The following is a 27,698-nucleotide window of genomic DNA, read 5'->3' as shown; positions in this document are numbered from 1 at the left end:
ATTTAAAATGTAGGCAACGGCATGAAAAAAGTGGTTTCTACTGTTACTTTTATACTTTTAAGTAAATTTACAAGCCTGTACTTTGTTACTTTTACTTGAGTAAAGAAGTTTAATCAGTACTTCCACTTTTACCAGGGTATTTTTTAACACAAGTATCTGTACTTTTACTCAAGTACGGAAAGTGAGTAGTTTTGCCATCTCTGATGTAGCCGCTGCTGTAATGTATAATGTTTATTATACCACCATTTTATTATTGATTTAGCTTTTTTGATTGTAACAATTTAAACTTAAAATGTATCAGTATCTCAAACATGATATATTGTGTAACAATATAGGGAATGTTGTCACTATAATGATATTACTCTGAGCTTCTAGAAATAAAATGATAATCTTACTGGGAAAAGGTCTTAATCTGGAAAATCAGAATAAGATTTCAATATAGTGATAGTCCAACAACTTTGTTGAGGTAAAATACAGTAATATTCAGGAGATCAAGAATATTGATGTGTCAATGCAATGTGAGAAATGCGGAGTTCTGACATAGAAAATCATTTAAAGGGGTCCAAGGTCTAATTAGCTGTGTCAATCAACCTGGGCTTTATGGCCCAGTTTCTGACCCAGAATGAAGGATGCTTGGTCTAATAACAACATCGACTGCATCAAAACTGAATTTGTGATCCACTTTTTTTCCCAATACATCTACAGACACTTTTCTGTACAGCAGCTTCAGAACAGAAAGTAATTTTCAAGTACCTTCAATTGAAATGTTTTGTGGTGTTTGTAGATTGATAGGTACTTTTCAAAATCCTCAAGTTCATCTGTTAACGTAACTGACACATTTTTGTCTTTTTTATTTGACAACCTAAACTCAGCATGTGTTCCAGTCCACCCTATTAAAGAAAGGTCCAAAACAAATGAGTAATCTTCTCATCAAAGTGCTCCGGATATTCCTTCAGTTTCTACAGACCTACATGGCTGCTAAACACTAAGTTATGTCCCTGTGTTTTTGCTCAGGACACTAAACGTGGGGGAGAAACCAGAGGCTCAGTGCATCAGCCACTGCAGCTGCTTCACCTCCTCCATAAGCCCCGTGTGTGGCTCCAACGAGGTCACCTACCTGTCTGCCTGCTTCGCCGGCTGCTCCAGGACAGGGGTGTCTCACACCGCATCCAACATATCACAGGTATTAATCAGTGTCACACAAGTTCACCATCGTTCCATTTGCTTTGGTAGTAATAGTGGGAGTTTGGTTGAACTTCAAGTCAGGCGTTTCACTGCTGATGTAATTTGATTCTGAATATTGTGCATGTATGATGGACAAGGATGCGAAATTCCCTGTGTTCTACTGTGTCTGTATTAAACATGCCATGACATCATCATCTTGTTTTATTTATATGTTCTCTTATAAGTATCAACTGACTGAGTGTATTTTTTTATTTCTATTCTCTAGTATAGATGAGTATCTACACCAATGCGTGTTTCTAATTCCCCTTTTTTTTTTTGCTTTCATGGTAACAGAACCTGACTGGGTGCACCTGCATATCTTCTGAAAACGGACCCGGCACTGCAACTCCTGGGAAATGCCCGATAGCAGGTTGCCGGGAGGTTTTCCTCATCTTCCTGTGTGTTATCTGTGTCTGCAGCCTGGTGGGTGCCATGGCCCAGACTCCATCTGTTATTGTCCTGATCAGGTAAAAATTGCTACATTTGATTAAAAAGCGTTGGATGAATCCTACAGCTACTTTAAGACATAAACATACCTTTTTTTTTTCCTTTTTTGTTTGCTCCTCTTTAAGGACTGTGAGCCCTGAATTGAAGTCATACGCTCTGGGAGTGTTATTCCTTTTGTTACGACTCCTCGGTAAGAATTGATCACAGGGGAATTGATCCAACAATCTTACCCTCGCTTCCTTCCTTTTCTTTTCAAAGTTAAGAGAGTGCTTAAAGTAAAGGCGGTCAGTTTTAAGGCAGACTATATATTTTTTTTTATTGAGCTCAAAGCTTTACGAAGTACTACTTCCACTTCTTTCAACAAATATGTAGATCCATATCTTATTGAAGACTATATTCGAATGTCACCAGATTTTAACAAGGTGTTGTCTGCTTTTTCTGTTTTCCCAGGATTCATCCCACCTCCACTGATCTTTGGCACTGGGATTGACTCCACCTGCCTCTTTTGGAGCTCCAACTGCGGCGACAAGGGAGCCTGCCTTCTGTATGACAACAAGCTGTACAGGCACCTCTATGTGAGCCTCGCTATCATGCTCAAGGTTGTGGCTTTCCTGCTTTACATGACTACCTGGTACTGCCTGCGGAGGAACTACAAGAAATACATCAAAGGAAACGAGGGCAACCTGACGCCCACTGAATTTTACCCATCCCTCAGTGAAGGACCAAAACTGGCGGACAGGACAAAGTTTATATACAACCTAGAGAACCATGAGTTTTGTGAAAATATGGAATCTGTTTTATAAAAATATGGTATTTTTTCTTTGTCTGTTGGAAGGATAAGGCTATTTAAGTCTGAAATGCACTCCACGAGCTTTTCAAAAGGTTCTATTCTAGTTATTCAACGCAGGGGGTTTTCAGTAAGTTCCTGCAGTTCCTGGTGGTAGAAGAGGACCCTGCAGCTCCAGCTGGATCAGTCCGATTGTTTACTAGTGCATAGACGAGATGCTACTACTGCTATAGTTGCCATACTGTTTTAGGTCTGCCATGACGCCAATGATCTTTGTGGTAAAAATGACTGTATGTTCTGTCTGTTACCCTAAAGAATATTCGATTTTACAGATAAGAAAATGTTTCTTCAGATGTTTAAAAGTTGCCAAGTGTTTACAAACTAATAGCTGATGAGTCACTGTTCTACACTTCACTTTAGTGCAGGACGGTTTATTATGAGCAGAGACCAGACTGGATAAAAGTTTGATCTCCTTTTTTTCTGCTGCATCATAGAAACTGTTTTTTAAACTCGGAAAAGACTGTAAGGTCTTTCCACAAAGGTGCAATGTTTGTAACTTTAGCCATTTTTTTAGGATTTTTGTGGGGGAGCAGTATAGCCGTTTTTGTTTCATACCAATTTGCACAGTGTATTCAGCCTAATTTGTCTTAAAAGGGATTCAGTGTATAGTATAGGAATTTATTTCTAAGAAAATAATTCTTTGTTATATATCGAGAGTCTTATGATTGGTTCATACGGCCTTTGATATATTATTACTATTAGACTATATTTGAGCTAAGAGCGGTATAAATTATCTATAAATAACTGTTTTGGATGTGTGTGTCTTATGTCACAAATGATTTAGGACTATTTATGATGATGATAAAGGTATTTTTTTTTTTTTTGGTTTACTGATATGAACAGGACATTTTGAATTTTCTGTGTCTTATCACTCGGCCTCTTGTGTTCAAGGCTGAAAAAAAAAAGTTCTAAAGGCTCCCTAAATGAACCAGGAGTCTTTTTCCTGTATTTAAACCTAAAAACAGAACTTCAGGTTACTCCGCAATCCTCCCTGCAGTTACACTTACAGCTCTGGAAATAAATTATTTTTCAGAAAATTCACTCAAATGGAAATGTCTGTGTTTTATTATTTATTTTTAATTTTTTTTGTCATTAATGAACATCTAGTGTTGATTTTACTGCTGCATGAAAAATTGTTAGACAATGGAAAGTTAAACAATATATCCAGAAGTCTTGTTGACCTTTATGGTAATGAAACAAACTATACATTTAGTGATGCTGTATGTATTAGTGTCACACATTGGCACCAGAATGGTGACTTTTAATTGTTAAAGTACTCACAGGTTAGACATTTTTCTAACTGTTCTTTGACTCGAGTCTGTTGTTTTGTCTGCTTTGATCCATTAGAATGATGGTTTTCCATTTACTAATCCATATCTTTCTGTTGAGCCACAAAAAAGGCTTAATTTAGAGAGCCCCAGACTTTAGTTGAGTTTTAGCAGACCTCTTTAAGTCTAGCTCTACATTATGGGTGTCAAACCTTTTTCATATCAGGTCTTATAAAAGTACAGCTGAAGTTGTATAAATTAACCTTTTGTTTTCATTATTTTTAATTTACAAAAAACACAATTTTCTGGTAGGACAACTAGGACAATGCTAGCCATTATGCACACTAAAAGAACATAATTCCTTTACTTTATGAGGGCCAAATAAATGGCCGCTGTTGGCTGGATGCGGCCCATAGGCCATAAGTTTGACACATATGCTCTACAGTTATATTTCTACCTTTAAGTTATCTATTAATACGAGCAATGTCTGCAACGACCTATTTTAATGATGCATTATAAGCAGCATGTACAAGACTGTTTGGCTTCATCCTAAAATCAAGGTCACATTAATGCCTGTTTTTCACAGAATGACTGACCCTAATAATTACAATTCATAATGCTTTTATTTTAAACAATTCACTTTTAATTAATGATTGTTTCGTTAGATGTAGATTTTCTTTTTTGGTGTACTACATCTGCTAGTGCATATTTAAAAAAAAAAAAGATTGATCCGGTTAATGCACTTTGATTGCAGATTTTGTCAACAGACACAGAATTTCAAGCAATAAATATAGGTTGGATTTGTTCAGCAATGACTCAAATCTTGGACATATTTCCAGAAGTCATTCAGCAGGTAAACAGCGGTGGAGGGAGCCATTCGCCACCAGCTAATTGGTCACAAAGGTGAACAGACTCAAATGACATTTTGGTGTTTGTTAGCATGCTGATTCTCTATGCAGTGTCGCACACTTTACGTGCACTGAATCTTAAGATCAGCTGGAAAACATTGAGTGTAAAATTTTCAAAGAATGGCAGCCCTGACATACAGAAATATTAAACAGCGGGATCTAACCAAATCCTTTTTCGCTATCCACACAGATGTTTATGAAATTATAATAATTCTTAAAACTTGCAATGCAATCAGGTAATATTAGAGTCTTTTGTATGTGAACCAGCCCAAAAGAGTCGACTCATTAAAACATCATCCAGCAATTGCTGTGATTTCAGGCCTTTTGTGCATCTAAATACAACATGCTTTAGAATACAAAAAGGCTGTGTGTTTCTCTTTGTGTTTCTGCATTTTTTTTTGTCCTCCGGAGCTTGTAAATTTCAATTATTCGACCAATGACACTTTCAATGAAGACAAAAGAAGCATCTCCAGCCTCTCCTGACAATACTCTGAGACACAAACACACATACACAGAATGCAGCTTTGAGGTGTCCTTGTTGAAAGTCAAAAACCCACAATATAAATCCGCCAGTTGACACAGAGACAGCTGCAGGCAGGACTTTTCTCTTTTAATCGAAAGCTGTCAGTTAGCCTAACAAGTGCTTTATTGAGATAAATTGTAACACAAGCAGAGCAGAGAAAACAAAGCAGTAAATCGACACTTGGGCACGTCGACTGTTGTTTACCATGTGCTGTCTGTTAGTCGCTGTGTTTCAGTGAAAATAGCTGCTGACCCATGAGAATTGAATTTCCTGCACATAAATTAGACACTTGTATAGGATGCAGATTACGGCAAAATTCCCAAAGCCATATTTCATAATGCAAATATAATCCAAGAAACAATGATTTCTAGTTTTCTTACCTGGACAGTTTTTGTTATGCATGTTGTCATTTTGTATTCTCTCAATGGTGCAGCTGCACTTTCAGTTAATGTCTAGTTGTAGTCAAAACCACACCCCACTAGGTACTCCTTGGTCTTGGTTGGTGTGGTCTTGACAATACTAAGTAAATCAGAACTTTCCTCCTGTGTTTGTGAAGTTGAGCTCATTAGATAATGTATGCAATGAGCTGATGAAGCTGGGAACGCTTGACCAAAGATGTCATCATTTTCCCTGAATAAGCATGAAAGAGCGTTCATAATAATGAACTACTGTTCATAATAATGTTTTTAGTATTTCCTTGTTGTGTCTCAATCCAGAACACAGGGACCCAATATGCAGACTAGACAGACAGTGGAATAACTTTAAAAGCGTTTATTTAAAACTGGTGGATCTAAGTAGCAGTGGCTGGACGTCTGACACAGGAAACTCTGGAGAGAGTTAACTTATCACAGGTTAGTGACCATGTAACTCTAACCGAGGAAATTATTAACATGAGTCACTAACCTGGTTTACAAGTTCAGTCCATGCCCAGAGAATGAGGTAGTATCCACCCAGTAGGCTGCCAACAAGGTGGGACGGGTGCCACCCAGAGTGTCCCAGGAGAACAAGCTGCAGCCCCTTAGAACAAGCAGGAGTCCGAAGCCAGGTCAGGCAAACATATCAGAACAGGAACAGGCAGGCTTACAGTTCCAAGTGTCCAAAGACGGTTCAGGCAAAACATTGAGACTTGAAAAGGCAGGCTCAGTGGTTGAGAGGCAGAACGGGTCAGGATCAGGTAATCCGGAACACCAAGGAACTCTGAAAAGATTGGCACTTGGCTAGAGAGAACAAGAACAATATGGAATAGACTGGATGCAAACAGCTTAAATAGAGGCAGGAACAGGCAGATTAGATGAGAGGTACTGAGAAACTAGGCAGAATTGGACAGGTGGATGAAATGAGCAGTGCCAAGATCATGACATGTTGATTATTTGTGTTCATTCTATTTTCCCATTCATGCTTTGTGCTTAGTTCATTTTGTGTTCAACTCTCTAGTTTTATCATACGTATGATACATATGATACCTACGTATGTATTTCTTTGAAGAGTTAATATTTCTTCTGGTGTGAAGTCTCTTTGTGTCTGAGTTTAGCTACCCATTAGTCTCCCTCCCTCATGCTGCCCTGCATTCATTCTGCCCCAGTTGCTCCAGGTCACACTGGTTCATTTTTTATTCTCCAACCAACGAACCAGCTCAATAGGTTCTCTTTTTTCACAGCTGGATTCTTCCATTGACTGTCCCTCACTCTCTCTGTTACCCTCTTGGTTACTCATCACTCTGCCTTGTACTTCCTCAATCTGTGACTGTTCTCCTGCGATTCTTTTTGTAGGTGTCCTTATATTTTATCATAAAATTTGTGTGTGTGTATTTCAACGCTTATTACAGATACTTGATAACATTGACACTGAGTTCTGATTTGTATTTTTAGAAGAGTTGTTAACAAAACAGAAAAGCTAGTAGAAAAAAACATGTCATCAAATCAGGGAACAAAGCAAATGTTAATTCTTACAATATGGACTAAATTGGTTTCATGTGCATCTTAAACAGAAACAATAAGATACATAATTTTTTTAGGGTTCCATTTATCTATGTTTTTTGAGGCGTTGGTATTATGCTTTTATTTTTTACTAAATTACTTATTTTAATATATTTTTGCAATTTATGTAAGGTTTTCCATCTCATGAAACATTGATCCGTGGCTTTGGGAAACTTATGCAACCTTTTTTGTTTTTTGTCTTGTTCTATCAGTGTCATTTATGGACAAAAAAGTCGAGCAAAGCACAATTGATTGCATTCTCAGGGTCGACAAAAGAAAAGTAATCGGTGGTAGGTAGCAGCAGTCCCACAAAGCTGAGCAGTTTAATCTATCCTTGCTTTTAGAAAACAGAATCTTTCATGAATATAGAAATACATCAGGACGTCTGCTTAATGTCCCCCTTTGGATGTTTTCTAAATGCGTCCCACTGGGAGGAGACCCATTTCAATGGATGAATTATGTTTTCCTATTCTTTGGGAATGCTAAGGATCTGAGATGATGTGTTTTGATGGAGACATATTTATGTGTGGGCCTATAGTAGGGTTGAAACAATTAATCAGATTAATCGTGATTAATTGATTATCGAAATAATCGTCAACCATTTTAATAATCAGTTAATCAGTAACTGGAGCAAAGAGACTCTAAAATTTACCTTTAGCAGACAGAGCAGCCCACTTAGAGTAGCAATTATACCAAAGTTGTTTAAAAAAAGTAAACATTTTGCATTTAAAATGAAAAATGTTTTTGTCTGTCAATATGCTCCATCCAGAACTCCTCAAGTGGAAAGGTTTTAGTTTAACCTGGTTTGATTTAGCAAAAGTCTTCTTTAAGTAACCTTTTGCAATCCGATTATTAATTGATTTATTGAAAAAATAATCAACAGATTAATGGATTTGCAAAATAATTGGTAGTTGCTTCCCAAGCCTATAGGTCTAGTCAAAGTCCGGATGTTAATCCGATGGAGCAAGACTTGAAAATGCATGCAAATAGATGACTTAGACAACTTTTATTGTTATTTTATATTCAAAGTGTATACAAAACAAATTTCGTTTAGTACAGCTTTCCAGACAGTCAATGAAAATTTCTATTCCATAAAGTGCAGCAGTGAACAAATGTAAAGCTTTTTTCATTTTTGCATGTAAGAAGTTATTTTCCGTCAACTTCATTACCCAGTACATTATAATACGTTAGGCTAGTGATTTTTACCAAATTAAGAGTGAAAAAAATGTTAGCAACACCTTTGAAATGTAGCCGAACTAATTGAGCTTCATAAACAAATTCACTAACAAATTATTTAACACTATGTTTATAGGATATAGGGACCCCTATTTTATCATTCTGCTTTATTCTATCTCTATTCTCTGTCTGTTAGTTCATTCTCTAATTCATAGTAGCTTCACCTCATCTGTTCCTGTTTGGCTGTGACCCCATCATGGAGAGAAATATCAGCTGTGCTGCTGCCATCAACAACTTTCACTGCAAAAAATGAAAAATCTAGATAAGACATTTTTTCTTAAAATGACTGCATTTGTTCTTGAATTTAGGAGATAAAAGATACATTTTGCCAATAGAACAAGACAATTTAGATTTAAAATAAGAAAACACAACTGCATTGTCTTATTTAAAGTGCATATTATCTAATTATCTTATTTTAGGAGTAAAAATACTCATTCCATTGGCAAATTATCTCACTTATCTACTCAAATCAAGGGTAAATACACTTAATTTAAGACATTTGTACTTATTTCTACATCGTGTTTCCAGTGTTGTTATAGATCAGGCACCCCCAAACTCGGTCCTCGAGGTTCCGCTGTCCTGCAGGTTTTAGAGGTTTCCTTACTCCAGCACAGCTGATTTTAATTGAAAGATGATTAACAGGCTTTTGCTCTACTGCAAAGATTATAATCAGCTGTGCTAAAGATGGGAAACCTCCAAAACCTGCAGGACAGCAGCCCTCGAGGACCGAGTTTTGGGATGCCTGTTATAGATGTTCAAGATCGGCCTGTTCTTCAGTGTAGTCCTGTTTTTCTGACTCTGACTGGCTGGATGTGCTTTCTTCATCCTCTGACATTGGAGTTGGCTCAGAGTTTGTCTGCCTGGACCGGGCCGCCTTTTACAGCGGCTTTTTGTATCTCTGCTTCTGTCTCCTTGAACCCCAGTCGGCCTCAGCAGATGGCCGGTCACACTGAGCCTGGTTCTGCTGGAGGTTTCTTCCTGTTAAAAGGGAGTTTTTCCTCTCCACAGTCGCTACAAGCATGCTTAGTGTGAGGGATTGCATTGGAGTCATTTAGTCGATGCAATCAACTGGTTTTCCTTAGATTAAAAAAAAACTTTGAATCAATTTTACTTTGTGATCTGGTGAACTGTAAATTGCCTTGAAATGACATGTGTTAAATTAAAATTGAATTAGTTTTTCCAGCATCATTCTAATGTTTGACATCAACTTGAAATGCATCAGTCACAATTTTGGAAAACTAATATAATTTCGACCTTCAACGTGGATTTGGAGGTTTTATTTATTTTTATGTAGTAGTATTTTTGGAAGCCCCCCCTGCGCCTTTAAGGCTGCATGTGGCAGCGCAACTCCAGTGGAGAGCTGTGTAGGTGCACGCTTTCAAAGTTTCACTGGGGGAATAGACAGCAGCGGCGCATCGCCCTGTGGAAAGCGCACAACATCCGAGGAAGGTTGGAGGGAAGGAAGGGGGGAGTGTCCGATTGGAACAAAGAGAGTGAGAAAAAAAAAGATGACAGAGCGGGTCCTGGGTTTCCAGACTGGGATTACCGGGAGGATGTAACACGGAGTGGAAGGAAGAAAAAGGAGGAAGAGTGACTCCCTCCCGGGCCGGTGGATGCAGCCATGCCGCTAGAATTCCGCTCTCTGTTGTTCGGCTTCCTAACGCTGCTGGTTGTGCTCTTGATAATTGGGGATATTGCTGAAGTGGAAAAAGAAAGCACGTAAGTGACCGAGCGTAATTCACCCAATCAGTGTGTCTCCCTCCCTCTGTGCCTATTGTTTGCAGTCCTGCAGGTTGGATCTAATTTATCTGGCGTGCATGGATCAATGAAAGGAGAGCAGAGTGGTGGTACAAATAAAAAAAAACAACAACAAAGCGAGTTGGTTTGAACTGATTGAAGTTTGGGGTTGAATGTTGAGCTGCTCTTTTTCAGATTTGTGGTGCAGCTGCTCCAACAGCAGCGCGCCTGCCTGTCTGCCCGGGTCTCCAAGGATTAGGCTGTTTGTATTGCAGCAGCATGCAGGATATAGGATGCATTTCCACTATAAGAGTGTGCAGAGAGGCTGTGAAATTGAGAATGTGTGGTTGTGTGACTGTGTCTATGAGAGAAATGGGGGGCAGATTTAAGAGGGAGATTGCAAACAGGAAAAAAATAAATGAATACATTTTATTTCCTTCTCTCTCATTGTCAGACTTTAAAATCCTGCAGCAGAATCCCTCCAGGTCATCTATGTTTTTCCCCACTTGCACTTGAACTCCAAGAGCATCTATTCTTCATTTCATCATAAAAAATAAAAAAAACTGCAGAAAATATTAATTCAATGTTTGTGTAAAGCTCATGTGTTTCCCACTTTCTTTCTCTTTAAGGAAGAGCACATCTTATTTTGAGTGCAATTACAGTCTGTGGCTTATTTTGTAATGAGGTCGCATTGGTCTTTGATTTGCTTTGGGAGAAGAACCAGGGCCAATTCATAAATAGCAGCTTAACGGCTTCATGTTTAAAGGCCACACGGATTGAAATGATGCAGGAGTTCAGCCCTCCGTCTAGATTAACCCTCCTGTCGTCCTTGGGGTCAATTTGACCCCATTCAATGTTTATCATTCAAAAAATATTAGTTAACTTTTTTTTTTTTGCTTCATATTTCATGACTTTTCCTAATTAGATGGGGACAACTGGTAAAGCATAAAATTTTTGTGATGTTATTTTTTTAATGTGCTGAATACATATTACACGCATTGGTTGTCCTCTGGGGTCAATTTGACCCCAAGCTGTTTTAGCTGCTAAAACTTGTCAGTGACCTAACATGACAACACCTGCAGGTGCAGAGTTGATACATTTTAGTTGATACATTTGAACTGAGACATCTGGGGATCTGTGTGACCTTCTGAACTCACACCTGCCAAAGTAGAACTGATTTTTCCCGCCTTGTGAAGGGCGGGTTATTCCTACAACGCCATTGGTAGTTCATGCCAAATCAGGGAGGAGCAAACATAAGCTTGCACTACAGTCCTCTATCCAAATCATTCCTCACTGTGCTCTGAGTATACTGCAATCTGCACACTCTCTCTTTGAAAATGTCTTCTGGAAAAGGTTTACTGTCAAAGAGGTTTTGGAGCAGCTCTTTGACAGTGAAAGTGACTTAGAGGAGACTGTCTCTGAGACTGAGGATTGTGTTGAGGAGGACCCTGATTTTGAGGAATTCTCATCTGATGAGAATGAGAGTGTTGACCCTCCTGTTGTCCCTCAACCACCAGCAGACACAATTTCATCCAAAAATGGAAAAATAATATGGTCCCTTTCCCCACTGAAACAGCAGGGTAGACATAGCGCAAGTAATATAATCAAAATGGTTCCAGGACCCACCAGATATGCAGTCAGCCATGTTGATGACGTCATCATTCGAGCTCTTCATAACACCATCAATCAAAAATATTGTGCTTGGGATGACAAATTTAGAGGGAAAGCGTGTTTATGGGGACAGTTGGAAAGACTTGGATCTAGTTGATTTGGAAGCCTACATTGGCTTGCTAATTTTGGCAGGACTTTATAAGTCAAAAGGTGAAGCAACAGCAAGTCTTTGGAATGCTGAGACTGGAAGGGCAATATTTCCAGCCACCATGTTGTTTCTCTCTAAAAACTGTTCCATGTTCTAACTACTACGTGACATGTTCTCATTATCCATTTTCTGTCACACAAATGAATAAAAAAAAACAACAAAAAAAAACAGAAAAAACAACCAAAAAAAATCATAAAAAAACAAAAACAAACAAAAAAACTCTATAACTCTGCCATTGCCGGTCCCAAGCCCAGATAACAAAAGAGGAGGGGTGAGTAAGATCCTACAGTAACTAGCAACAAATATATTACAACAAAATAGATAAAAATAAGTAAATAAATATGTTTATGAGAGGAAAGGGGGAGTCACCAACATTAATCAATATGGTTCATTTGGTAAGAGTCATGAATGTGCTCAGAGTCATGAATGTGCTCAAAACCTGTAAATTTGAGAAGATTTGTATAAAAAAATCAAAATAAACTCATTTTCATTTAAAGGTTTGGCCTGATGGTGGCGCTAGAGGGAAGGTCAACTCACTGATTTTCAAGGGGTTATTTATGTATTCAACAAATAAACAAAGTGCCTGTCACAAAAACTTGGTCAACAATATTCTGTAAATCATTTTCTGGAGGTAAATATCCCTGGGGTCAAATTGACCCCAAGGACCAAATTTGTTACTATATTTGAGGACGATAGGAGGGTTAAGTTTATTAGATGTGATCAAGGTCATTTTTTATATATCTAAGTTTCTGATGCTGAAAAACCTGAATGCTCATGAAGCATATTTGCTCTAAATGCATGATAGAGGATGGTTTCACACCTCTGGAGAGAGCCAGCCCACTTCTCTGTGAAAAGAATACCTCTCCTCAGCCCTTATAATGCTCCATTAAGGCCACATTTCCCCTTATTACATCAGCAAATGGGCTCACAGTGGGTTTCTCACAGTAAAAGAAAACCCAGAAGAGTTCTTTTCACCTTCACTCTCACTCTAGATGAGGCTGAATCCAGTCAGGGTCTCAGATGTTACAGCTGTGAATATGAGATGCTTGCAGTGAATTGAACTGAATCTCTCTTTCCCAGAAATATTGGCCTCTCAAAGAAGACCAGCGCACACCAGCTCCTCCCCCCTCACAGGTCAGAAATTCGATCTTTACTCATGCAAAGTAGTAGTTTATATAAATGGATTACAAAATGCTTAAAAGATGTATTCATTGCAATAAATGATTTTAAAAACACAAAGTTATATATTTCACACTTATTTCACTAATTTCTCTTTGCACATTTTTGGCCCGCAATTAATAAAAAAATCAGTTTCTATTAAAATTTGAATAATGTAAAAGCAATAGATTGTTATTGGTACAGAAAAATATTCTTTCCGGTCATTTCCAAATAATCCAGCCATAATTCAGTAATACTAATGGAAAATGTGTGGTAGAAAACACATGCACACTCAGCAAAAGTGATCTTGTGTTACACAACACAGCCTTTGAGGAAAATAGGCCCTTTTCTTAATAATAAAATAAAGAACATTTAAAGTCACTTCAGCTATACTAAAAATTGCATCCAAGCAGAAAGTACTTTGCTCTAGTATTTTGATAAGCTGCCATTCAATAGATTGTGCAGTAGAGATGCACGATATTGGGATTTTGGCCGATATCCGATATGCCGATATTTTAAAACTCATGTAGCCAATAACCGATATCGATACCGATGTTAAAGCTGGACAAAAATAAGTAGTCATTGAAAATAGCAGTTTTGTTATCCATTTCTGACACTTTGAAAAATAATTTACTCAAATATATTTTCATATGCTGATATCAAATTGATTTTTAAAAACGCGGTATCGATCAATTTTACTTTCTAAATCTCGTGAAATTTCATTGTTCTGTTACAAACTCTCGTAATATTTTGCAAATTCTTGAGAGATTTTGTTAGTAAAATAGATCGATACCGTGTCAATATATCAACATATAAAAATATGGCAAAATTTCGTGGATTTTCGGGGAATTTCATAGCATAAAGATGACATATAGCAATATATCATTAATAAAAGAGATTGATATGGTGTTTTTAAATGGCAATATATCAGCATATGAAGATATTGTGATATTTTAATGTATCAATATTTTTTCCCTCGTCTTTAGAAGTTTTTAAGGCTGTAAAAAATTAGTTTTAGAGGAAGAAGAAGAAGTAGTATTTTTATTTATTTATTTTATTTTTTTAGACTTTAGAAACTCAGAAGCTGATCAAATATCAGGTTAAATATCGGTGGGGTGGCCGATGTCCGATATTCAGTTTTAAGGCCGATACCGATAGGAGGCCGATTATCTCGTGCATCCCTATTTTGCAGCTCTAGTAAGTTATTAGTCCAAGCTAAGAAAGCTGGCTGCTCACATTTTTTTTAAATCCAAGCAAAATTAGACATAGTTGGGTGGTTGAAAAAAGTGTTATACTGAAAAGTCACCATATATATCAAAGAAATTGTCTACATCTACCATATATGGCTAAACAATGTTTCAATATCAGTATTCAATTGAATTCAATTTTGTTGGTGTGCATTAATGATATATTTTAATGTACGTTGGAATCTATGAATACAGCATTTGTCAATAACTGACGCCCTGGATTTGATGTGTTTTTGTTTTTTTCTAAGCAAATATCTCTAAAATGTTTTTTTGGAGGAATTTTATAAAGATTGTAGAATCATTGCAGCTTTAACAGACATCTATTGTGGGCATTCTTGGATGTCTTTTTGCAGATTATATGATATATGTTTTATTGATATGAAAAATGTGATTGTTTTGACCAAAATTGAGAAATTTATTGTGATATTAGTTTTGGCCATATCTTCCATTCATACCACTGCAGAACTTTTGTTAAACCACTCCTCAATCACTGACAGTGAAGCCTCCTTTCTGGGCTAAAAGCACTGAACTGTTACTAAGTGGCTGAAAGTTTCCTTTCTAAGAAGAGCGAGGAGGCATAGAATCCAAGCTGCTTTAAGAAGTTTCCACACATGTGCTCATTGGTTAACTATAATATCAGTGCTGAACATATAAACATTCATATGTATAGTTTGATGCATCTAAATCACACAAGTAACTTAAAACAGTAATAAATGTCTCTTTCGGTGTAATGTATCAATATGAAAAAAAGCTCTCCCTTTGACATCATTTTTTTTTGATGAATCAGCTTTTGACTTTTATGTTAATTTATTGATATGCAGCTGGTCACGTTCATTTAGACCCCGGAAAGCTCTGTTCTTGAGATGTTTCAGACTCCTTTGCAGCCCTGACAGCACAGTGAGTCACCGACTGTGGGTGTGTTTTAACTTTTTACGCCAACTGATATAAATACCCAGCTATGTGTCACACAGTACTGTCATTGAGATACAGCTGCTGGAAATATGCCTAATAAACACTGCTGGGTTTTATACAAGAAATACCTCATTTTAGGTACTCGTCTGTATTAACCTTATATAGGGCAATTTACCATTTTTGATCAATTGCATACCCGTTACAAATGGAGTCCCCCCCTCCCTCTGTGAGGTCTAGAAGAACAAAATCTATATCCAGCCATTCAGCAAAGAGACACATGGCTGTACATCTTATTTTGGCATTTGACCAAAATTTGATGAGCCCTTGAATGATTACCTACTGTAAATTAAGTTGGGAAAAAAAAGTTAACAAGTTAAGAAAAAAGGTAAAAAGCTAATTGAAAATTTAAAAAGTAAAGTTAAAAATTTAATAACTCTAGTTAATAATTATAATTAAGTTTATAGACTAAAAACTGTAAGTACCAGTATCAGCATTAATGCCTCTAAGGTTATGTTGTACCAAAATCAATGTGTTCCTTTCACTCTCAGAGTGCTTTTCACGAATTTCTTATAGAAGCACTTTTGTTATTTTTCTTAATATATTCAGGCAAGTTGGCGTAACTTTTTATTACATTGACATACATTTTTGCCATCAAAATAAACATATTTTTTGAATGTTACAAAGATAATAAGGTCTTGTTCTAGATTCCAATAACGCTATTGGCTTGAAATTTGTTTTTCAAAGTATTAAATTCAACATCTCTATGAATGAGTTAGGGCCACACAATCTTCCTGCTAAAACTACACCAATACATAAGAACAATAAGTGGAGGGAAATTCAAGAGTTTGTTAAACACATTTATTTGAACTTTATTGCGAACTCTAAAATGGCAGCGGTGATATAGAGGCTGCATTTGCATAACACTGTTATCCTGACCCCTGCTCTGAAGTACTACCAGCATTGATGTGCCTGACCAGGCAGTTTTGGCTGCAGTAAATGAACCTACATGTGGAGGAGATTTTGTCTGTTTCTCTATATTCAGGTATGGCCTGGTGCATGTTTAAATATTTTTAGTACCACCCTGAATGCAGTATTAGTTGCATCCAAGTGTGTATTATAACCAGAGGTGGTCCTGTTTAGAGTGCAATATTGTGTAATTACACCTGTTTAATTATTTACCTATTTTGTATTTAACCTGTAAGTGTTCTTATAGTGTTTGATAAATGGAGCTGAATAACAACCATGTTAAATTATATTAATTTGGAAATAAAATTCTAAAGTTAGCTGAATTAACTTTATGCTGAACTTTGAAAAAATAAAGGAGAGTAAAATTTCAGATTTAGTCACTTTACAACCCCAGAATTGGAAGTATTTTATCTGGATACTTTATATCAAAGTTCATGGCAAATTAGTGCATAAATGTGAAGTAGAAGTTTTAAGCCTACCCTTAAAAGTAGACAGGGTGTCTGCCTCAAGGACTAAAACTGGTAGTTGGTTCCACAGGAGATCTATCATCTGTAAATTGGAGGCTACAGCAAAGGTCATTCTTGTGTTAGAATTGCCCAGTTCTTTGTTTCCATCTATATCATCCATCGATCTTATTAAGATGATTTTTCTGTAAGGATACTGGTTCTCAGTAGTTCAGGTTAAAACATATGTACCCTATAAATGTTGATACGAAGCCATACATTTTTTCAATTCAATTCAATTCAATTCAGTTTATTTATATAGCGCCAAATTCACAACACATGTCATCTCAAGGCACTTTACAGTTCAACCAGATCAAATTGATACAAAGTTTTCTATCTAAGGAAAACCAGTTGATTGCATTGACTCATTGACTCAAATACAATCCCCCACACTAAGCATGCTTGTAGCGACAGTGGAGAGGAAAAACTCCCTTTTAACAGGAAGAAACCTCCAGCAGAACCAGGCTCAGTGTGAGCGGCCATCTGCCGAGGCCGACTGGGGTTCAAGGAGACAGAAGCAGAGATACAAAAAGCAGCTGTAAAAGGCGGCCCCGTCCAGGAAACACACAGCCAGGCAGACGAGCTCCAAGGCAGCTCCCATGCCAGAGGACGAAGAAAGCACATCCACTCAGTCACGGTCAGAGAAACAGGACCACACTGGAAAACAGGCCGATCTCCAACATCTATAAACAAGGGTGTTGATAGAAGCAGCACAGCTGATGTTTCTTTCCAGGATGACGTCACAGCCAAACAGGAACAGACGAGGCAAAGCTACTCTGAGGAAAAGCAGAGAGAGCAGAAGGTTAGAGATTGAACTAACAGATTCTGCAGAATAGGAGAACAGAGAGAGAATGAAGCAGAATGATGAAATGGGGGTCCCTATGTCCTCCAAAAGTCTAAGCCTATAGCAGCATAACTATAGAGATAGCTCAGGATAACCTGAGCCACTCTAACTATAAGCTTTATCAAAAAGGAAAGTTTTAAGCCTAGCCTTAAAAGTAGACAGGGTGTCTGCCTCACGGACTAAAACTGGTAGTTGGTTCCACAGGAGAGGAGCCTGATAACTAAAAGATCTGCCTCCCATTCTACTTTTAGAAATTCTAGGAACCACTAGTAAACCTGCAGATTGAGAGCGAAGTGCTCTGTTAGGAACATAAGGAACAATCAGATCTCTGATATAAGATGGAGCTTGGCCATTTAAGGCTTTATATGTGAGAAGGAGGATTTTAAATTCTATTCTTGATTTAACAGGAAGCCAATGAAGAGAAGCCAGGATAGGCGAGATATGATCTCTCTTTTTAATTTTCATTAGAACTCTGGCTGCAGCATTTTGGATCAGCTGAAGGCTTTTAACTACAGTTTGTGGACTTCCTGATAGTAAAGAATTACAATAGTCCAGCCTTGAAGTAACAAATGCATGGACTAGTTTCTCAGCATCACCCCTGGACAGGATATTTCTAATTTTTGCAATGTTCCTCAGATGAAAGAAGGAAATTCTAGAAACCTCTTTGATGTGGGATTTAAATGACAGGTCCTGATCAAAAACAACACCAAGATTTTTTACTTTATTATCTGAAATCAGTTTAATCCCATCCAAATGAAGTGACTGGCTAATCAGTTTCTTTTTCAGAGACTCTGGTCCAAAGACTATAACTTCTGTTTTGTCTGCATTCAGAAGCAGAAAGTTAAGAGTCATCCAGGTTTTTATGTCTTCAAGACATGCCTGTAATCTATGTAATGGGTTAGCTTCATCTGGATTTATAGACAGATATAGCTGGGTATCATCAGCATAACAGTGGAAATTAATCCCATGCTGTCTAATAATTCTACCAATTGGGAGCATGTATAAAGTAAAGAGAATTGGTCCTAGCACTGATCCCTGAGGTACTCCACAGGTAACCTTTGAGCGTGTTGAAGATCTATCATTAACATGAACAAACTGAATTCGATCAGATAGATAAGATTTAAACCAGTCTAGTGCTGTTCCTTTAATTCCAACAAAATATTCAAGTCTTTCTAAAAGAATATTATGGTCAACTGTATCAAATGCAGCACTAAGATCCAACAGGACGAGCACAGATACAAGTCCATTATCTGAGGCCATGAGAATATCATTAGTGACTTTCACCAGAGCTGTTTCAGTGCTATGATGAGCTCTAAAGCCAGACTGAAACTCTTCAAAAAGTTCATTATGGTGGAAGTGATCGCAAACTTGTTTGGCAACTACTTTCTCAAGAATTTTGGATAAGAAAGGAAGATTGGATTGTTAAAGTGAGAAGGATTTGTCCCCATCCCTCCTTCTGAAGTTTAGGAGCAAAGTTTGTCTCTGTGCGCCTTGTAGGTTAATCCATCCTGTGACTCAAGAAAGAAAGTGTCCAATGTCTCTTCAAACAAAGATCCATTGTTCATTTTGAAACATTCCCATCCGTAGTGTAGTCAAAACTATTCAAAAAATTTTTACATGCGTGCCACGTCTTTTTTTTTTTTTTTTTTTTCATAAAGTCTAAGATGTTAGTAAACAAACAAAAAACAGAAAACAAACAAACATACAGACACAAACAACGACAAACATGTAAGACAACAAAAAAACCCCAGTGGTGCCTCCGACTCCTCCAAATAGTTGTTGGTTCATCTTGTCATTCTTTAAATGCCTCTGTCAGCATGACTGCTCTTAATGTTCCACCCCAACAAAAGTCTGTGAGCCTCAAAACACCACATCAATCTGTACCTCATAGCTCATATCAGAACCAGAGAGGAATTAAAACAAACTCAGAGCTCACCAGAATGGCCTTCCGCCGGGAACAAAACATGCAGCCACAATCTCTACACCCTGTCTCTGGCATGCTGCATTCTCACACCACCTCTCTCATGTCCTGATCCATGGTTCCGATCCAGTCCAGTTGCTAACCAAGTCAGTCCAGTCAGTCAGAACCTATTCAAATCCTCCTATCAAAAAGTTTTCAACTATCTGAACCCCCCTCTCTCTCTTGCTCTAGTCACTCTCAGCCAAGTTGTCCATTTCACATGCCAGAACTTCTGCAGCTGTTGGGAAAATAAGGGTTAATGCACATCTTAAACAAAACACAATGAAGGATGAGACTTTTGTCAGCCTGTCCTGGAAGAAAAAATGTTAACATTTAAGGATTGTTACAAACACAGCCTGAAAAAGAAAAATAAAGGAACATGTTTAAGAAAAACGATCTCCTGATCCTCCTTAAATGGGCCTCTGAATAATCCTGCCTGCTCCCTGACAGCCGCACTGTCACTCTCTACAAGCAGGGAAAAAGTAAATTACCCCTCTGGTTTGTTACCAGGAAAAAGCAATCAAAAAGTTCATCAATTAGTCAATAGTTAAGCACTTAATTCACAGAAATTTGTAAAGTTAGTAGAATCTAACACGTCATGCAAAGAAAGTAAGGCCCAGATGAACAGTGAAAAGATAAGTGTTAGTAATGATTAGAGATTCAAATTAATCAGTTCGTGCCTAGGCAGTTTCCAAACGGCATTATACACAGATAAAAATAATTATGGATAAAAACTGAAGGCTGAAAAAACCCAGGGTCAGGTCACACCGAAATCGTTCTTAACTCTCCAGCCTTGTTTATAAAAGTTGACCCCGCTAATCTGCTGAGCTCCTGCGGGTATCTTGGCCATATGCTGTGTCCAGTTCCAGCTCGAAGTGTGATTTAACCTGTTCCTAATCAAACTCTAATAAAGTCCTAATGAGAGAAAAATGAAACTAATCAATCTCTAATGCAATTCTAATGATTGAAAATGAAACCACCTTTAAATTAAAATCATGTAATGCCCCCGTCTGAGATTTTAGTTTCCCAAAAAGTAAAAACACCCATTCTGCTTCTTTCTGGATAATTACTTAAATATTTAATTATTTTTCTAATCTATAATCTACTAATCTACAGTATCTCAGCTGCACTCCACACCCAAAAATTACCTCACACCTTACAACAGCAACCTGCTCTGGCCTTGTCACGGCCTCTCATAGGTGGGGCCCCTGAGCAACATGTTTGAAACGATTACCCTTCTGTTACGCCCCCAGTGCTCCTTCTCAATCCTGTAAAAATGCAAATCATGTTAATGTCACATCAAAAAATATTCTTAATCATTCCCAACTCCACCACACACATTCTACCTCACATGCATTCCACATTTAGGACAGACAGACAGACATTGGCCACATAAAGTTTGTTTAATCCATCAGTATCAATGTAGATTTATCTTCTTAGAGGATTTTTTCCCAATTTAAACAAAAAGTCATAATCTTTTCACCAGTCCGGTCTTAAGACCTCTGCACCAGTGCTTTTCAGCCTCATTTTAGGATCCTTGTTAAACTATATGTGCACATTTATGGAAACCTAAGATTTATTTGCTCACGTTAGACACCAAAATAAGTTTTCACACCCAATGATTTTTTAATTCTAAGCGTCCCCCAAAAATGACATGTTTGAATTTTCAACTATGAGAACACCTCTAAGGGGTTCTGAAAAAGTGGTATGTTTTGTTTTTCTCCTGAAAATCCCATTACCTGTGTAGTTTTTTGGCAGGGGGCACATAAAGATTCAGGGTGCTGTATCTGGCCCCCGTATCAACGATAAAAGGACAGTTGCTGCCCTCAATCAAAATAACTATCACTCCTGCTGGAAATTTCTCAAAAACTACCTCCATAACTAAACAAATAGTGGGATCCCGGCCTCCCTAGTGTTGCTGCATTGACTTCCTTTCTCTAATTCTTACTGAACCCGCACTTCGATCTTCTTTGCCCATTTCTCCCCTTCTCTATCCAACTCACCCTCCATTTCATCTACTGCTGTCTGCCTCTCTTTTATCCACTGAACTCAACCGTCCTAATTTATCTATTTGATGTAACCCACTCTATTCTGAACAGTTGACTGAGTAAAGATCCATTTAATCCACCTTAGAGTATCCTCAGTGATCAGTGTCTAATTTATATTCACTTTGCTACAGTATGACAAACTTAGCTTGTGTGGTCTAACATTTTCAAATATAAGCTCCTGAATCAGTCACTCTACATGCAGATTACAATACCATTCTAGTGTAGTAATTGGTAGATGTCTTTAAGGTAAAAACTGCTTCTAGACTCCTGGGCCCTGCCTTTGCTGTGACCGGCCCTGTGTGCACTCAGTCTCTCTGTGTCTTCTCTTTTTTTTTTTTTTTTTTTTTTTTCTCCTGCCTCTAAGTGAACGGCTGCTCTGTGTGATCCACCTTCTGGAGCTCAATGTTGGGCCGGGGTTGGGGTTTACAGCACTGAAAATTTACTAATTGATCTTCTTACCTTTAAAATGTTAATTTCAAGACATCGTAAATTGTAAATATATCAACCTTTTATATTTTAAGCTTTCCTTTCCAAGGTTCACCTCCAAAAATCACAGAAACATCGACATTTTCATAACAATAGCGAACTGAAATGCTGAAATGCTTTATTTACCGCCTCCTCTATTAAATCTTGCATCTGAAACTCTTTTCGTACCTCTTGTCCCAATTCTTCCTCTGTAGGCCTTATTTCACAATTTATCTGACCCTCACGCAACTCCATAACAGGCATCTGCACACATGGGTTTGATGGAAACATTGCATCACCAGCCTTACGAAACATTTCTCTGACACCTTGGTGTGGACTGGGGTCCATAATAGGCTCTGTTTCTGCAATATTAGATGTACTCATGAAAGGTTTTTCTTACCCTCTGAAGTGTCGAGTGCCTGCTCACCTCCCTGAGCCCCGTTTTGCTCCTTCTGTTCCTGTTCAGGGTCCTTGTCAGAAAAATAGTTACTAAAATTGAACTTGGTTTGTCTAATCAAATCCAAAAGTTTTGTTTCTTCCTTCTGGTGTTTGTCTCGTCCGAACACACCAGCACCAGCCATTTTTTCACGAGCTTGTGACAATCTAATTTTTAGTGTATCCAAATAAAAACCACGTTGTGAAGTGTTTGGAGGGGGCCCCTCTAATTCCCCAAACATTCCATCTTCTCTCATTTTTTCAACCCATTCATCAATTTTTCTAATGTGGTGTTCTGCATCCTTCAATGGATAACTCGCCATGATCATATTTCTCCCTTTATCCAGACTCGCTTTTAACGAGGTGTTTCTGGATTCAATTTCTAGTCCACATGCATCCATCTTTCACACCTTCCGTTCACACAGTGTATAAAATCAGACCTCGACGTCTTACGTGAGATCCCTCTGGGCTTTAAACCTTTTCCCTACAACCTTCAGTGAGCCGCTCTTCTGCTAAGGAAGCGCGTCCGTCAACAACTGTGTCCGTCAAGGAAGTGTGTCCGTCAAAAAATGCGTCCGTCAGTGAAAAGGAAAAAAGAAAGGAAATTTAGAGAAAAGAAAAGATTTAGATATAGTTCCGCCTAGTTCACTCCACCACTTATGGAATTAGACAAACAAGTTGCCTAATTCGGGCCTCGGCCTAATATGTTTTATGGGGATTATTTTATCGTTTCTCTCTTTCCTTTATAAGAGAAGAGAAGGAAAGAGAAAAAATGCCCCCAACGGTCCGTTTCACCCGGATCCCCCCCACCAGTCTCAGTTTTTCGTAAATGTCCTTATGGGAGGTATACTGGCAAACTCTAGCCGGCTATGTGACTGGGTCTGTGCGTCTGTTTTCAGAAGTGCATCTTTCGTGTCTGCAGGCAGACCGGGAATAAAATCACCGTCCCTTTCTGCATGCAGAAACCGTTGGGCTTCCAACCAACTTTATCCTAGTGAGTAGTATAATTCTTGAAGACGTTTGCGCAGTCGCCTTCAGTCGGACTTTCAACCGCTACCCACAGCAGAACGCACGACTTTTTTCTCTCTCTCTCTTTTTTTTTTTTTTTTTTTTTTTATGTGTAGACGTTCGCAATGTAAAAGAAAAAGAAACCCAACTAATACAACCAAACAAAAACCGCAAAAACAAAAACTAAAATCACTCTGAGCAATTTCTCTGTCCTCTTTTGCATAAAAAACTTCAGCTCACTTCAGAAAATCACAACACAGCCAAAGTGTTTTAACAGTAAAAACACTGGAGATATTTTGTAATAAGGAATCTCCTCACCTTATCAGTTGTTTCGGCCGCAGGCTGTGGAGCTTTTTCCGTCGGTGGCTCTGTTGTCCTGCTTCCAGGTCACGGGCGGAAACACCAATTTGTTAAAGTGAGAAGGATTTGTCCCCTTCAAAGTAAAGGCTGTAACGCCCCGGGGCCTCCTCACACGGTTCTTTTCCTGGGAGCAAGTTATTTACTACTCTTAACTCAAACTCGGTAAAACCATATGAAAAAGGACTATAAAAACAGGAGTAAAAAAGTAACAGAGTTTATTCCAGATCAGGTCGTTACAAGACAGAGAAAAATGCTTAGAGCTATGCACAGCTGTGGTCTCAAAAATCACGTCCGCAAGCGTCCGGCAAAGTTTGAGCCCCGAACAACGTCATCACCTGCTTCTTATACCTTCTGAGTCTGTGTCACATCACGTGGATGCTTAGCTGTCCGTATCAGAAACTGACACGCCATCCATGTCTTGAACTCCATGCAGGTTGCCTCTCTGTCTCAGGGTTACAGATACAGCCGCTTCTCCTATCAGACCGGCTCCAAGATGTGCCCATATCCTTTGTGCTCTTAGAGACACAAAGGCTGTCTTGATTAGATGACCTCCGTACACACCGTGATATCCACAATGTGAAGGAAGGCCTTCTGCTCTGTCTAATCTGACAAATTAACAGTGCACATGATGTATAAATAATAAACCCTAACAGGATATAGGTCTATAATTGACCAAGTCATCTGGGTCAAGAGACGGTTTCTTAAGCAGAGGTTTAATTACAGCAACCTTAAAAGCTTTAGGTACATATCCCTTTAACAGAGATAGATTAATCACATCTAAAATGGAGGAGGAGATCAAAGGGAATACCTCCTTAAATAACCTGGTTGGAACTGGATCTAACATACAAGTTGAAGGCTTAGATGAAGACAATAATTTTGCTAATTCAGAGAGTTCAACTGGATCAAAGCAGTCTAAACCCAGTTCAGATTCCATGACTACCTCAGGTACAATCGCGGATAGAGGAGTGCTTATGATCTTATTTTTAATAAGATCAATCTTATTTATAAAGAATCCCATAAAGTCATTGCTGCTAAGAGCAGGTGGAATGGACGGTTCAACAGAGCTATGGCTCTGGGTGAGTTTGGCAACTGTATTAAAAAGAAATCTAGGATTATTCTTATTCTCCTCTATTAATGAGGAGAAGTATGCTGCTCTTGCTTTACAAAGGGTCCTCTTATACAGCAGTAAACCATTTTTCCAGACTAGGAAGGACTCTCGCAGGCCTGTGGAGCGATATTTTCTCTCCAGTTTCCTAGCATTTTGCTTCAAAGTACGCAGCTCTGCATTAAACCAAGGAGCAAGCTTTCTATTTTTAACGGTTTTCATTTTCAAAGGAGCTGCGTTGTCTAAGGCAATACGCAGAGAACTAGCAACCCCATCAACAAAATCATCAACCTGTGAAGGGGAATAAGCTAAACTTTTGCACTCTGCAGCACTGCTCAGTGACACAGAGGAGAGAGAAAGTGAAGCAGATTCTTTAAAATTTATAACTGCACTATCTGATAAAGATCTACTAAAATTGAACCTTCTTTTGGGGGAGGAGAACTCTGTTAAAGTAATCCTGAAGGTTATTAGAAAGTGGTCAGAGAGGACAGGGTTGTGAGGAAATACTGTTATTTCTTCACATTCTATGCCGTATGTCAGCACAAGATCCAAAGTATGAAGATGAGAATGCGTGGGACTATTCACATTTTGAACAAAGCCAATAGTGTCTAAGATAGCATTAAAGGCTGCTCTTAAGCTATCGCCTTCAATGTCAGCATGGATGTTAAAATCTCCCACTATGATGACCCTGTCAGTATTTAATACCAAATCAGAAAGGAACTCTGAAAACTCATCTAAAAATTCAGAGTAAGGACCTGGTGGACGATACAAAGTTTTTTTTGCATTTTTTGCAACTGTCTGTTCGAAAAAATATATATGAACAATATTTGATTTGAACAGAAGACCTGTTTGGGGACATATAAGAAGTAAGACCAACATTATAGTATAAACAAAGAAAAAAACATTAATTTAACAGACCTTTAAAGAGGTTTGACAGATTTTTCCTAAAGATGCTGCCACCTGTGGCCAAAATACAGAACTGCAGCACTCGTCTTCTCGCGCTCGTTCTTGGACGTTTTTTTTAAAACTTTTTTCAGCTTATGTGGAGTTGCCAGTGGTGATTGCGTTGAGCTGGGCATCGGTTGCTTTTACAAAATCCGTCTTGAATAAAATGCTTTCATTGTTTGCTAGGTTGGAGCCATTTAATAACGCACTTAATGTCACATAAACAGCGCGGGAACTTCTGACCCTGATCAAATTTAGTAAAATAGCATACAAGCTTATAGATGCATCAGCGCTGAATGACTGAGCAAATCAAACCATGTTTTAGATGTAAAGGGTCAAATAAAAAGGCTATTTTAAATATTTTTTTTTTTAGAAACGTACAAAATACCTCTTTAAATGTTAAAATGTTCTTTTTTTCTTTCTATTCCAGAAAGGCTTCAGCAGACACCAACCCGACTGCTTCAACAAGACTTGCCAAAAATGTAGACCCCCATCCTCCAAGCTGCAACATAACTGCTGCCAAACACCCATCAAGCAGCTGGACTTTCAACAAGACCCTCTCCAACCTCATCAGGTATGTTTCCATCCCTTGTAATAGCTGCCTATTCAAGGTCAGCTGCAAGGAGTGTTTTAAAACCAGAGCACGTTTGCTTTTAATTGCAGGAAAAACATTCTGAGATTCCTTGACCCGGAGAGAGACATCTCAATTCTAAAGGGCACATTGAAACCGGGAGACATCATCCACTATGTGTTTGATCGCCAAAGCACCACAAACATCTCAGAGAATCTTTATCGTCTTTTGCCAACTGCATCGCCACTAAAAAACCAGTATCATAAGCGCTGTGCCATCGTGGGGAACTCTGGGATCCTGCTTAACAGCAGCTGCGGACCAGAAATTGACTCACATGACTTTGTAATCAGGTGCGTGGATTTCCTTCTTTCCGTCATTAAAATTTCAGTAACTTGACTTTATTATCAAAATACTCAAATGTGCACAAAGTAGCATTACTTAATGCAACAGCTTGCACTCGTAGCATGCCTGCTTTTTGCTCTGATTTCCAAACAGGACGCTTTAAATGAAGCCATCAGCGTATTCTGTGTTTGTGTTGGAGCGCAAGCACAGAAAGCACTCTGTGTGTGATTTATGTATCGCCATTTACAGCTGCTGCTGCTGCTGGATGAAAAATACACCTGTTTTTGGCCTTGCTGCTATAGCAGATACCAAAAAACTGTCTCTGATTGTGTACTGAGTTCGATGGAATCTGACAGAACATACAAAGGATGTGAAAAACTCCTTCTCATAAATCACCCACTTTAATGTTGGTGCATAAATGAAGCAGGTAGATTGAGCGCCTCAGATTCTGAGTTTATGGAGAAACTGATTCTGCTGCCTGTATATATATATATATATATAGGCTGATGTGGAAGGGGTCATGGTTTCTCTCCAGCTGCATGATGATTTTAACAAATCACTGTGGTAATGATTGGCTAAAGGCAGGTGACAGGAATTGTGTCACTTTGAAGAGCTAAAGAATTAGCTTTGGCATTCACACCCGAGATGAGAAGATAACGTCTCAGCTAAATATAGTTCTCTTCCTTCACTTGGTTTCTAAAAAGTAGGTTGATGGTGTTTGAGGTACCAGGTACTGAGCAGCATCAGTGTTTGCATACCAATTGTGCATTCAACAAGATGCTTGGATGAATGTTAAACAGGAACACTGAAAATAGGCTCCAAGCAGAACAAGACTATCTAAAAG

The 27,698-nt window shown here is 38.3% G+C and overlaps 2 protein-coding genes across 2 annotated transcripts in view; both read left to right on the top strand.

Moving 5' to 3' along the window:
- The window catches only part of slco3a1 (solute carrier organic anion transporter family, member 3A1), a 48,672-nt gene extending 45,146 nt beyond the window's left edge, over nucleotides 1–3,526 (top strand). The window contains exons 7-10 of the mRNA XM_038268875.1: nucleotides 1,015–1,183; nucleotides 1,519–1,691; nucleotides 1,797–1,861; nucleotides 2,122–3,526. Of these exons, the coding sequence (XP_038124803.1) occupies nucleotides 1,015–1,183; nucleotides 1,519–1,691; nucleotides 1,797–1,861; nucleotides 2,122–2,474 (760 nt within the window). The 3' untranslated portion in view covers nucleotides 2,475–3,526. The remainder of the gene's footprint in view (nucleotides 1–1,014; nucleotides 1,184–1,518; nucleotides 1,692–1,796; nucleotides 1,862–2,121) is intronic.
- Nucleotides 3,527–9,794: 6,268 nt separating this feature from the next.
- The window catches only part of st8sia2 (ST8 alpha-N-acetyl-neuraminide alpha-2,8-sialyltransferase 2), a 31,926-nt gene continuing 14,022 nt past the window's right edge, over nucleotides 9,795–27,698 (top strand). Inside the window, exons 1-4 of the mRNA XM_038268789.1 lie at nucleotides 9,795–10,148; nucleotides 13,066–13,119; nucleotides 26,372–26,515; nucleotides 26,605–26,862. Of these exons, the coding sequence (XP_038124717.1) occupies nucleotides 10,051–10,148; nucleotides 13,066–13,119; nucleotides 26,372–26,515; nucleotides 26,605–26,862 (554 nt within the window). The 5' untranslated portion in view covers nucleotides 9,795–10,050. The remainder of the gene's footprint in view (nucleotides 10,149–13,065; nucleotides 13,120–26,371; nucleotides 26,516–26,604; nucleotides 26,863–27,698) is intronic.

Source organism: Cyprinodon tularosa, unplaced genomic scaffold, assembly GCF_016077235.1.
Source record: "Cyprinodon tularosa strain WSP-4 unplaced genomic scaffold, ASM1607723v1 ctg71, whole genome shotgun sequence".
NCBI lineage: Eukaryota > Metazoa > Chordata > Actinopteri > Cyprinodontiformes > Cyprinodontidae > Cyprinodon > Cyprinodon tularosa.
This window is presented reverse-complemented; position numbering and strand designations above follow the sequence as displayed.